Consider the following 13,882-nt stretch of genomic DNA (forward strand, 5'->3'; position numbering starts at 1 on the left):
ATTAGATTGGATGCAAAGTGATTGATGGATAAACTTGACTTGATAATTCAGGTTGAGCTTAAGTTGAGGGAGAAATCAGAAGCATTGCTTGAGGGATCTTTCACGAACATATATAGATTCGAGAGATGAAGGGTCCAATTGATACTTTAAAATGTTTTATCATCTTGGATAAGTTTTAGAAGAGACCTTTGGATACTTTTCAATTGCACTTCAAACATTTTTACATTTTCAAACTATCCTTATCTTTGTAGTTGAAATTCAAACATAATCTTTGATCACAACGGATTCTTATATAGTATAACGATAAGGATGTCTCATTGCACATTATTTTTATTGACTCACTATGTAACTTTATGATTTTTCTATTAAAATCACATGATAAAATCATCATACTTCAGTTCTTATACTACAAAATATTAAACAATAATTATTAATTATCTTGAATCACTAGCACCAAATTCCCGCGCGTCGCGCGGGCTGTCCCTCCCTAGTATGTGGCATACATTCAAAACTGTTAGTGTAAAAACAATCTCTGTGCATAATAAATTAATCCTCATCTATATTTGACACTCTAATTATGGCAAAACTCTACCATCTCTTTTGGGTGTCATACCCATGATTGTAATCCAATAAACTCTTGTCACATCATTCAATAATTTAAACTCTTAAAACCATTTAAGGGTTGATATCTCTTTTTGTTACATCTAATAGTAAATTAATATGTAATGGCATGGCACTCAAAAGGTACCGTAGAACTCCCTCTAATTATGATAGTGCAACTTTTTTTTTTTTGTAACATACAAGGGAAAAAAATAAAAATTTACAACTTTTCTGGTGGTAAGCTTTTACCTTTTAGATAAGAAACTCTAGAGGAGATGAGACAACATTAATCTTTTTTGTTTTTTTAAAAGAGACTCCAAACCTTATAAAGGAGAAAACTTAAGAGTTAAATCAAAGATGTCACGATCACCCGACTAATATCCTTATTGGTTAAGAGTGCGTTTGATAAAATAAAATTTTGAAAATTGAAATCTGAAATCTGAAATTATTAAATTATTAAGTACTAAACCTAATACATTTGAGTATATATCACATTAAGTGATAAACTTATTTTTGGGAGTAAGTTTTACTTAGAAAATTCAACATCAATTAATTTAAATGTTCAATTTTTTATTATCAAATGCATGTGAACATGTTAAGATTTGAATCCATTAAATTTAAAACATGTTAAAATTTGAATTCATTAAATTTAAATCCTGAATCTGTTTATCAGGTAGGACCTAAGTTGAGACTTGAATGACAACATTAATCTCTTATTAGCACTCATACAAAAAAGGACACTATACTCTTGGGCTCTGATCCTCATAAAACATTTTGATTGTCCTTAAAGAATATTTTTGGCTAGCTACTGATAAGCAAGTTGTGGGAGCCCATTTTATCATTGTATGGAAACTGAAAGACTGAACTCGATCCATCCCAAATTCATGTCCGACAACTGCAGTTAAAGGCCTCCTCATACTGGACTACAGGCTCGACTTTTGGTCTATAAGTTGCATTGTAAAAAGTAATGCCTTCATTTCCAGAAGGAATCAGCAAAATTTTCTGGGTTCTTTAAGTGCGAATGATTAATTCAATCACTTCTTGGTGCCTTCCTAGCTCCTACCCTGTTTGCTGCATGTCTATATGGTGATTTATGAGTCAGAGGTGAATAATTCTAATAACCAAAAGCATTATGTAGGAGGACACCAAGAAGCTGAATATGACAAAACAAGTAAACAACTCCTTAACCAAAAAAGACTTGTTATTTAGGAGGAAAAAGATTTGAGGAAATTCAGTGAAATGTATTTTTACACCATTTTACACTGTTTGCAAGATGGGGATAGTTCCCATATTTGCTACTAATGGAGAGTTTTAGATATTTTGAGTCCTAAATGCTCACCAACCAGAACAAGACAGTTGATAAAATATTCATACATAGGACGAATACAGTCAAATAGGCCAATTCTATTCATCAATCCGGCAAAAAGATGTCGCCAGAAATAACTACTGTATAGCAGCCAGAAATGAGAAATCTATGGTGTGGCGAATCCAGATACAAATGCAATCCAGGATTTAATGGCACCAAAATATCTTTAGGTTCTTAATGGAATACCAACTTTGAAATTTCTTAGTTCAACCAAGTCATTACCATAGCCCTAGGCAAGGGGGAGTAATTCAACAATGGGATATGCCGCATTATGCCAGGTCTAGTATGCATAATGCTGGAAAATTATTCTAGATCATGCATGTATTCTTTTTTACTCTTTAAAAGGGATTCTGTTAATGTTTGTTACTGAACTTGCTATGTAAGTACACGCAACTACACTTTTCATGTCTTTTTTGTTAAAACCCTAACGTTAACGAATGCTCAAATGGGTTCCCGTTAGCCAAACCGTTAAAGAAAAAATCCCAATTGGAAAATGACAATTCTTTTAACCATGTTACGAATCCCAGCTTGAAATCCCTCGTAACGAATGCTCAAATGGACTTCCGTTAGCCAAACTGTTAAAGAAAAAACCCCAATTGGAAAATGACAATTCTTTTGACCATGTAGATTACAAAAAAAAAAAGAAATGCATCTAGTTTTCATTAAATTTACAAGTGTCTCTATTTATGGAGTTATAATTCGAATAAATAACGGGACATTTTCATCATATCATACTATAAATTAACAAAAAAGTCTATAAACAGATAAAGAAGCAGTACCACTAACATTTCCCAAACAAGAAATAGCATCACACACACACACACACACAGAGAGTAGCAGACTGCGTACTAAGGCACAAAGTATCTTAGATGGATACGAATCATGGCATTCCTCAGCTGACGCTTTATAATCATGGAAAAAGAAAAAAGTTGTGATTATCGATTCTACAATTAAGGCAAAGCAGATGGTCCCGCAAGCAAACGCTGGCAAGGAGGGCAATAAATATTGGAAGAGAAATGTGATAATAATAACAGGGTCCAAACTCCAACACGACGATTAATAGCAGTGAACTGGGACAGGAAGGATTTGCGCAGAGCTGTTCACAAGAGGAGCAGTATGTGGTTATCCGAATGAACAAGCGTCCCCTTGATTCTCCAATCATTTGTGTTATAGCTTCCGCGTCTATTACTATTGCACTGAAAGCGATGAACTTGGAAGGTTGGGGAAACATCAAAATCATATGGCAGTACCTTGTGTTTTCAACGAGTCCTTTCGGAAAGGGAAATTACTCCGTTCTTTTATACACATAACCAAAATGGTAACTCTGGAAAAATTTCGAAAAATACAATGAAGGGAAAGTTATTTTCTAAAAAAAAAAAAATTGAGTTATTCTCTTGAATTTCCTATCCCAGAAGGAAAGAGAGAATCAGTGAAGGGATTAATACAGAAACACAGCTATAAAGCAAATGGCAACGATGATATGAGTCAAAGTTCCAAAGGTGTAAAAGCCTATTTCCTTTTTTTATTTTTCTCTCAGTTTTCTACAGTTAGATAAGATTGCATAATTGTCTTCCATCGTTGACTCATTTTAGCAAGACGAGAAACTTTTTGCCACATCTACTTTACATCCTAATTCTAGCCCTAGTTAGTGACATCTCTGCAGTATCCTTCATTTTTTTTTTTTTTTATAACCCGGAACATGCCCTGACTCGAACTCTTAGGACCTGAGCCGGCACACCAAATCGGAGGGATGCCGACAGCCCCATACAGTTTTTCCGGGCAAGTCAGGATGTGCAACGCAGCGGGCACAAATCGAACTCTGATCGGTGGGAAAACCAACAACACAAGGCCGACCCCTCAACCGCTGCGCCATATGCCCTGGGGCCAGTATCCTTCCTTTTGCTAATGTGATGATGGGATGGTCCAAGTAGTAGGTCTAATTTTATACTTTTTGATAAAACAGATAAATTCTTTACAAAAAAGTAGTTGCAATTCTGGAAGTGAATGACACTTTTAAATTTTTAATACTTGATTCACTCTATTTTTTTAATGTGCTTATTTGGTGCCCCAAATTTTAATGTGTGTATATATTAAGCTTCTCCTATAAAGATATAGGAGAAGCTTAATATATACACACATTGTTAGCTTAATGTATAGGAGAAGCTTAATGTATTACGCATTGTTAGCGTATAAATTCTTTTACATTAATAGGTTTAGATATGTCACATGTATAAAATATAGATCTTAAATTGTCTAAACCTGCTAGTATAAAAATATTTTTACATTGACAAAATATAAAAGAATAATCCTATATACATATATATAAATAAAACTTACTTACCAAATAAAAAAGAATTACCCTAAGGCTCGTTAATGAAATTTACAAAAAGGATAGTTCCTTAGGGCATTCTAAGGGCCTATTTGGGATTGTGATAATTTATTGAAAGATACTTCACGTATTAGAGCTTTTAATAAAAGCATTTATTAAGTGTTCAAATGCTTATAAATATATTGTTTGGATAGATAGTATGATAAGTACTTATTGTATTGGATAATATGTAAGTTTAAAAATTTTAAATGTATATATCTCTTTATTTAGTTCGTAATATAGGATGAAATGCTTAAATTTAATGTTTTATTTTTTAAAATACAAAAGTTATTTTAAAAGTACCAAATTTTTGTTTTTGCTAAAGTGTTTTTAACACCAAAAGATTTATTCCTATTTTTATGAGATAATATTCACTAGACACCTCAAAAGTGCTTTTAGTATTTAAAAATATTTTTTTATGAAAAACACCGCAACCCAAACCAGGCCTAACTAACCTTGCCACTGTTTTGATAGTCCCCCACTCTCTCTCTATCTCCACTCTAACATTACTCTACTTCCCCAATAAATTTATCTTTTCATCTTCTCCATCTTATACTACATGGTTCTCTAGGTACTAATCAGGGCAGAATTACCCATCAATATGTTTGCAATTATATGGCCATTTTTGTTTGGATTGCGCATTATTTATACTTTATTTACGCACATTAATTTTGTTTATATCATCGACACATTTTCAATCATATTTTTATCTCATATATATTACATCAAAAAAGTATTAAAATATATTTTTTTTCAAAAAATTATCTTAAATAATCTCCGATCCAAACACAGGTCCAAAAGATAAGTAGTTTGCCTGGTTTTTATCTGTGTGATGCTTTAATGAGTGACTCTTCCTAGATGTCGACTTTTCAACATTTGTCATATCAAATTGAAAGACATGTTAACCCATTGTAGCCGTTTAGGTGACAATATCGGCTCTATCAACATTGAAAGATTGGTACCCAAACGGGAGGGAATCACACTTTGCGACTCCAAAGTCATTGACCTTATGAAAACACGTATCCACGTTCATATCCTGTAGCCATCGTGTGGCGATTGGTGAAGCTTTACTTCAGTTCACAATCTTTTTAGCAAACACATCATGTTATGCAGGTTTGTCTTCTATAGGACAGCCTTGGTAAAGGTTTACCTAGTAGCTAGCTAGATGATGGGGATGGATTTTGTTACTATATTTGAAAACCCATTGACAAGATTTGAAGAAAATGGATAATTACGCGTCATTTATTAATCACATTCTTTTACTTTAGTTGAAAACCCATTGATAAGATTTAAGAAAAAAGGATAGTTACGCAATATTTGTCAATCACATTAATCAATCGCCTTTTTTTTTTACGACGGGTTATACATTGTAAATCTCAGCAAAAGTTACAACTTCTTGCTTGGTTTAGTTTATCTAATTTTTTTCGTAATCTTCACCTTGCAGCTTTATTAATTCGTATAAATATAAATGCAAAATTCTGATTACCTCTAGGTAGTTGTCAAGAACACCGTTTCAATTGAAAAAGAAATTCAGCTACACAATTAAAATGCATAAGGTGGAACGAAGTGTCGAGCTATTTATTAGTAAAGCTTGAAACCAGGTTTTCTACAACAAGTTTATTTATTTGGCGACTTTGTCAGACTTGTTTAGTGATCCCAGCTGCTACATTTTGTCGGAAACAAAATTTGCAGGCTTTCTTCATTCTTTACTACGTCATCATTATGTCTACTGAAATTCTTTATTGCTGCATGATTGCATCTCCAATTCTCCAGTCAATTACGTGCTTTCACATTTTGACTCCAACTCAGGCTATTTTTTTTTTTTTTTGGCAACGATACATTTGTATAACCTATTCTATCCTAATCTAGGAGGGGAATGAGGAGCCTAAGGAGGCTGTGATAGGGCTTAATGGGTATACAGACTCCCAACTTAGGCTACTTGATTGATCTACTTTTGAAAGTAGTAGCTTTTCATTCCCAAGTAAGCAATGATGAAGTAATCCCTCGAATAGCTGAAGCAGAGCTCAACTTGGAAACATTGAACATGACACTTTACCAAATATATATACAAAAATCCATCCATTTTTTGCAACTTGCAAGCAACTGTATCGTGAAGCTTGATTCAATAGTCATTTCTATTGCATGCAGCGAGAGGCAGAGGCCTGGGCAAATTGTTGTCAGGGACGCAGATGAAGAGAAAACTGGGGAAAAAAATAAGAGAAAATTGAACTCCGAAACTGGTAAAACAAGAGTATATATAGCACATCGGAAAAAGGTTGGAAGGCTCTTTTGCCTCGTGTTCTTAGTGGGAGGGGTAATGATTTCTCAACAAAGTTAATTCTCTCAAGGTTGTTGGACTAACGGATTCAGCAAAAATCTGCAAGTACTTCTTCTTTTCGTGCAGCTTAATTTCTCAATGGGAAGGAAAATTAATTGTGCGCTAGCTCTCGCATGCATTAACTAACAAAGACACTGTTCTCAATACAAATTAATTTCGTCGATTTGGATATATATATCACACTTGTTGAATAGGGTATCATCCAGGAGTTTGAGAAAAAGCTATATCATTTATTTTTCGAAGCAGGGCCTGGAGGCTGTTGAAATTGCTGGTACAATGCTGCCATCCTAGAATAAGCATCCATAGTCATAGGCTGCATTAAGAGATTTACAGTAAAATTGTCAATCCTGATTATGTATATTACATATGTGCACCAAGATTCAAGTTCCTTATATGTGAGAAAAGACAAACTATCAAGGCTTTACCTGAGATTGGCATGCTAGGAATGCAGCCAGAGGATCTGGCATTGCCTGAGAAGTTGAAGCGGCTAGACGATCCGCCAGGCCATCCCAGGCCGAGGTTGCCGGCATGTAAGCGGTGGGGTGAAGCAATGGAGGTAGTCCGGCAATGTTGGAGCGACCGATTGAGTTCAAGTCCATGACACCCATTCCCATACCCATGTTCACTCCCATGCCCATGGAAGCCATCATAGACATTTGAAGTTGCTGTTGCAATGCCAGTGGCAACATCATCGGTGACATGTTCATTCTGCTCATTATATTCACTTGAGCTTGCAATTGTTTCAGGTATTCTATGACTTCATCCAGCATTGATGCTTTATCCGTCTGAAATACCCATCAACCAACAATGCATAAAAAGGATATCAGAGTCTAGTTGCGATATCAAACCTTGCCAGTTGAAATCACTTGCGATGAATGTATAATACATCAGTAGATGTGAATGTCTATCGCATTAGCAAAACTTAAAATTCAAAATCAAATTGAAATTATTTAATACCATGCATCCAAATGCTCTAACACGCTGCTGTATACCCTATTGAAGCTTCCCGTATCATTGACAGTGCCAGCGATGGATGAATAAATTCTTCCATGTAGGACTTGGCGGGTAAGATGGTGAAAAAGCCCTTATGTGGAATGCATTACCAAATTTAGTGAATGAATAAAGAAGGGGTATACAGCAATCATTGATTTCACAAAAGCACAGAGAGTAGTTGCTGTTTCCCATAGATACGGTCCTACCCTGTGGAGATTTTATCAATTTTGTGGTAAACATATCATTGTCTTCACAACCGACAACTCTCTGTCGGATTGTCTCAAGAGTAGATGTGTGTGTGGATTAGGATTATTATCCTGTGCCAGAAATTCACACCACCATATGAAATGTACCAGAGTAGTGGACCACGTCCTTGCACTACTGTTAATCGTCTGTAACACATTATCAGCAGCAGCAGCATTTTCTTGGCTGAATCTTGCCTTTGCTTCTCTGGGTCCAAAACCCCTTTTTACTCCTTTGATAGGATAATACTTACTCTTTTGCTTCTCAATAATGGAGCTAAAATTAATTTATAACATTTTGCGTTGTTTTTCAAAATAAACGTGGCTAGAGTACTCTTATTATATGGATGACTAAATTTTCAGTGCATTCGGTACAGTATAATACTCCAATCAATTTCCAAAAATGCCCGGCTGAAATGTTCCCAGAAAAAAAAAAAAAAAAAGAGTACCACTACCATGCAAGAAATAGAAACACGATGTCTTGTACCTCATCAGACATCTCCTGCCATAAAATCAAAGAGGATCAATGAAGTGTCATATAGTAGAAGAATGCTCGAACATCATTCGTACCTTACTTGAATTTGGGACCAACTTCTGCAATGTCTTCATTCTTTGATTAATCTTGTCTCTTCTTTTCTAAGACATCAATTTGTAAGATACGTTAAGATTAATCTCGTATCCCATTTCAGAATTATCATTACCCTTTCAAGATTTGGCTGAAAAAAGAAGATACAAAATTTGGAGAGCTCACACGTTCAGACTGGTTATGTACAGCTGCTGCCCTGCTCCTTTTGGTTGAGACAGAAGATTTCCCGTTACCCTTTTTCTTTTGCTCCTCATTCCCTGCCTCCCTCTACAATCACAAATAAAGCACAATAAATACAACAAAGCAAAACTAAAAATTCCATTTCTATGTGTATATTCAAACTTGGGATTATTCACACGTTAGGACATGCAAGCACTTGTACCAATCCACAAGAAAATGCATGCAAAGCATTGATAGTCAAGAGAAACATAAGCACCTCAAACTCACTCCAAGATTGCTAGTACTATTACTTGCCTCATATCGGCTCTGACAAGGAGAGTCCTGGTCGTCCACCGTCTTGGTGCATTGTTTGCCGGAACTGGTGTTTTCCGGCGACCCGAAAGAGGTGGAGGTGTAAGCCGCCGTACCAAACTCCCTGTCGCACGTGTCAAGCGTCACCTGGCGGCTATCCCTCCCACACGTGGCACTCCCACTTGCACTCTGGTCTGCCTTGCTACCCCACTCCATGGGAGCAGCCGCCGCCGCCGCACTCATCCTTCGCAACCGGGCATTCCCAGCGGCAGCGCTGCAGGACCCCACACAAGTGGAGGAGCAGCCCACCGGGCAGGCGCTGATTTTAGGCACGTGGGTGGAGGGTTCTCGATGATCATTTCTAGTGCTGTTGTTGCATGGAACCAAAGCATCCATAGTCAAGGCGAGCGAAGCTGCTGCCGGAGCTCTTGCTGCACGGCGGTGGTCTTCAAACCACGGCACGAGCTCGTCTCCGCAATCGCGGCAGCCACTCTGGGCAGCCGATTTTCGGTGGGTGGCGATGATGGCTGCCGGGTTGACTATAGACTCCAGAGTTCCACCAACTGGTGGCTGCTTCTCCCAGCTATTGTACTTAGCGGGAGGCGAGGCAGCTAAGCTCTTACCATTTGGCAAGCGTGAGGCCAAACCCATGATTGCAGTTTGGCCCATTTTCCACACGTAATCCGCCATTCAAATAGTTAAACTGCAAACCTCGCAATCATAAACCACTAAACGATGATTGGAATTGTATCTTTTTGTCTTGTATGGAAACTGGAATTGGAATAGTTATACAACAGCTAAATGTTGCTTTGCAGGCTTTGGACACATTTAACACAGCAGTTGTTTCTCCCATCTATTATGCCATGTTTACATCGCTCACAATTTTTGCAAGTGCTATCATGTTCAAGGTATGTGTGTTCATCTTTAGCTATGGAACCTTGTTCTCTTTGTAAAATCTCTAGTGAGTTTATCTGCTATTCTAGGACTGGGCTGGTCAGAGTGCTAGCAGCATTGTTTCTGTGCTTTGTGGATTTGTCACCGTTCTTTCGGGTACAGTAATTTTGCACAGCACAAGAGATCCAGAGGCTCCGCCTGTTTCAGGTAAATGGATAATAAACAAAAAATTCTTTGTCACAATATGATAAGTAACCAATCATGTTGTTTACTTTTTTACTTTTTTTTTTACTTTCTTACATGATCCGATAAAGAAGCATGAATATCATCAATTGAGACTGACGTCCAAATTAACTGCTGAAGTTGTATATCTCATATTCAGGTTGCATTGTATGCATTTTATTGCTCTGGTGATCATTTTCTTGCAGATGCATATTCATCACTTTCTCCTCAAATATCATGGCTGGTCCATGCTAACGGGGAAATATGGAAGCACAAAGATAATGATGAGATGCATCCTGAATTTGTTGCAATTATACGACAAGACCACTTTAAATAAGGGGAAGGAATCTGGAAAAGTTACAATCAGGGCTCGTTGGATTTGTTAACAAACGTGTTGAAGGTACTCCAAGCTAGCATTGGTGATAGTATTAGCATTCCTTACTTATCCCTTGACCAAATAGCACTCAAATTTCCTGCTTGAGGCATAATTGCTCTTGTTGACGGTTTACAGATAACACCTGGTAGAGGTAATCCATTTTGGGTTTGATAGTCACTAGGAAGCTGAAGAAATGGTGAAGGCTAATGTCTCTTGTTTTTGTGTCACTTCTTATTCTAGGTTTATTAAATTTTTTTTTCTCACAATTTAGGGGACACAGCCATGGGCTTTGTATGAGGTGAGATCCTTTTTCGCAAAAAACGAATAGAGAAATCCATTTTTCCTTGATAAAGTCTGATTGTGTTTGGATAGAGTATTATTTAAATATTATTTGGAATAATTATTATAACACTTTTTATGATGTGATGCATGTGAGATAAAAAGGTTATTGGAAATAATTAGTGTTGTCTCTCTAATTATGATAGTAACTTTGATGCTAGCTGTGGTCAATTATTGATATCATGTATTCCAGTTAAACATTTGCAAAATTGCCAGGTATTTAAATGTTGAATTTAGAGTTTCAAATTTTAGTGTCCTTTTTCCCCCTCCCATAGATTGAAATTAACTAAATACTTTATATGTGAGAAACTACTTATTACTGGCACTTGTGATACTGAAATCTTGAACGGTGGAACAGTAATTGATAATTAAACTCTATGCACAAAAGAAAGGATGATATTCATAATAGGGAAAAGCCAACTACCAAACGATGCATATATGAAAGCGCAGAAACTCAAAACCAAAATAATGGGCAAAAATTTTGAGTAACCTTCGTGTTTGTTGCACTAAGATGTGAAGCAAATGGCTATTTGTTGTTACTCCGCAAATGATTAACATGCTAGTTTGCTGATCTCTAATGATGTAGATGTACAGATATTGTGATTCGCATTGATTTCAGCATTGTCCACTTTAGCAGGGGCTTCGTGGATATTACACGAATTGCAAATCAAACATATACAACCAACGACGGAGCCCCCATAATTTTGTACAGCACCATTAGCTATTAGTATTTTTTTTTACGCATATTCTATTACTTTGCCTCCCCAAAATTTTTCTCCAGAGTTATTTTTTCCCCAAAATTAAAATTTCAATTTATGTATGACTAGCATAACATATCCAATAAAGAAATTAAATAAAAGGAAACAAAGACCAAAAGAATTTTAATCACTATTGCAATCTATTTATACGAGATTGACTTGAATTAAGGGTTGAAACATGAACTAAATTACTTGATACTCGAATCATGTGTGGATCTATATGACGTTATCAAATAACTTTCCCAATAATCAAGTCAAATACGAATGGCATTTTGTTTTTGGCTAGAGTTTGAAAATTGGCTCAAACTTAAACTCATTTAATACTACATCTCAAATTTGTAGGTGAAAAAATTCGAAGTACTGAAACATGACTCGAATTTGGTACAATAAAATGTTGTTTGAATTTGGCTTAATAGATAAACATGTCAAATTTGAAAATAATTTTGTAAAGGCCTCATGGTCCTTAATCCTTTAGCTTTAATAATTAATAGAACAATGATGAATTGATTAATGATTTAATTGAGTTAAATAATAGAATACATTCAAAAGAATATGAGTGCATCATTGGAAGAGAAAAAAACGAGTCGAAAGTCGAATAATGACTGTCACACACATCACACACAGGGGTTCAGATGCCATCCTTTGCTTTGGCCGTCCAATAAGAAGATAGTAGCACTGGACAATTTTCGGATGCATGGTTTGGACGTGGAATTTTGGTTCGGCCATCCTATCGAGGATTGGACACGTGAATCAAAGGCAGAGCTTTTGAAATGGTGAAATAGAAGGAGAGGATGATATGAGACAAATGGCATTTATGGCTATTGGTAATAATAAGTTGAACTCTTTTACGATTCATATGATGCAGTAGATGATGATTATGGCGAAGAACCTTTTTTTTCTTCTCGAGTTTATGATGAATTAAAAAAGGCTCATACTAGAAATAAAAACTTGAAATTGAAAGTGACAAAGTTGATAGATGAAAACTCTATGTTGGTCAAAGAGAATAAGAAATTGATATTTGAAAATGATGATTTTATAAAAAGCAAACTCAGTATGGATTCCAAGACAAACAAAATTGAGAAGCTAAACAAAAAGTTAGAAGACAAGATAAGAGTTTATGATAAAATGAAAGAGGAACAACTTTTTATGAGAAAAATAATTGATGACTTAGTGCATGTTTTGAGAAATTCACAAAAGAAAAGGATAATTCAGAAAAGTTGTTGGATAACCAAACAATAGTAAATGATAAAAGTAGTATTGGACATGTGCCAATAAATAATAATGGATATAGAAATTATTTATTAGAGCCACATCCTCTAGTACTCCTATTGTCACTTGCAATTATTGTTGTCAAAATGATCATTTTTCTTATAATTACCATGTTAAAAGAGGTGTACAAAATGGTTTCAAAACCATTTCCGTGATTAAGAAATCGACTAATACTCAAGGACCTGAAAGGTTATAAGTACCAAAAGCTATATCTTGCATTTGATGCAGGTGAAGAAGACAATAAGAAGATCCTAGTGATTCTTGGATATTAGACCCTCAAGCCATGCGCATAAAGATACTAATGAAATGAAAAGTGTGAATGGGCTTGAAGATCAATTACCTTATTGACGGTCTTTATTGTGGGAATCTTGGTTTTATTATGATTTTATGTCCTTGTGGATTGCATATGATTGCACTTATCAGGATAATTTGTTATTTGATGAAATGTGGCTTGTTGGAGTGTGTAGGCCTATGCCCAAATTGTGCAAAAAGGTCTTTCAAAAATCTAGCATTTAGAATTTTCTTTTAAATCATAGGCTTTTACTAAGGGGAAGCATTACTAGATCTTATCCACTTTAGTTTAGCCTTCTTTGGGAAGGACAGATGGGATATAGGAGGCTTGTGCTAAATGCTACCAATCTTTGTCGACAAGAAGTTAGCCTCGTGTTTGGAAAATGTGCTTTATGCTTTTACTTATATCTTAGTCATGCCAGAAAGAAAAATTTTCTTGATGCTTGTTCTTAAGGGGAAGCTGCTTACTCTATGTGTGTAGTTGCTTATTTTCTATCATATACCATCATTTGATTTTTCATCATAAAAAATGAAGAGATTGAAGACCTCATGGTCCTTAATAATCTAGTTTTGATGATTAACAAAATAAATGAAGAATTGATTAATGTTTAATTAAGTTAAATGATATAATACATTTAAAAGAACATCTCTAGAAAAGAAAAAAAAAAAGAGAAAAGGAGCTAAAAGTTGAAAAATGACAATTGAATGCAATCCTTTGGCTCGGCTGTTCGACAAAAAGACTGTAGCAGTGGATAATATTCCGATGCAT

At 35.6% G+C, this 13,882-nt stretch overlaps 2 protein-coding genes across 2 annotated transcripts; one reads left to right on the forward strand and one right to left on the reverse strand.

Annotated features, from left to right (window-relative positions):
* Positions 1-6,572: 6,572 nt before the first annotated feature.
* LOC113755863 (transcription factor UNE10-like) lies at positions 6,573-9,654 on the reverse strand. Its single transcript, XM_027299728.1, has 5 exons — positions 8,968-9,654; positions 8,659-8,760; positions 8,478-8,543; positions 7,098-7,457; positions 6,573-6,985 (listed from the first exon to the last, which is right to left on the reverse strand). The coding sequence occupies exons 1-5, from the start codon at positions 9,652-9,654 to the stop codon at positions 6,899-6,901; spliced, it is 1,302 nt and encodes a 433-aa protein (XP_027155529.1). The 3' UTR covers positions 6,573-6,898.
* A 74-nt stretch (positions 9,655-9,728) lies between these two features.
* On the forward strand, positions 9,729-10,821 carry LOC113755862 (probable magnesium transporter NIPA6). The gene is made up of 3 exons (XM_027299726.1): positions 9,729-9,872; positions 9,948-10,065; positions 10,287-10,821. Exons 1-3 carry the CDS (start codon positions 9,729-9,731, stop codon positions 10,415-10,417), a joined length of 393 nt encoding a protein of 130 aa, XP_027155527.1. The 3' UTR covers positions 10,418-10,821.
* The last annotated feature ends 3,061 nt before the right edge of the window (positions 10,822-13,882 follow it).

The sequence above is a fragment of the Coffea eugenioides genome, unplaced genomic scaffold (genome assembly GCF_003713205.1).
Source record: "Coffea eugenioides isolate CCC68of unplaced genomic scaffold, Ceug_1.0 ScVebR1_178;HRSCAF=713, whole genome shotgun sequence".
NCBI classification, from domain to species: Eukaryota; Viridiplantae; Streptophyta; class Magnoliopsida; order Gentianales; family Rubiaceae; genus Coffea; species Coffea eugenioides.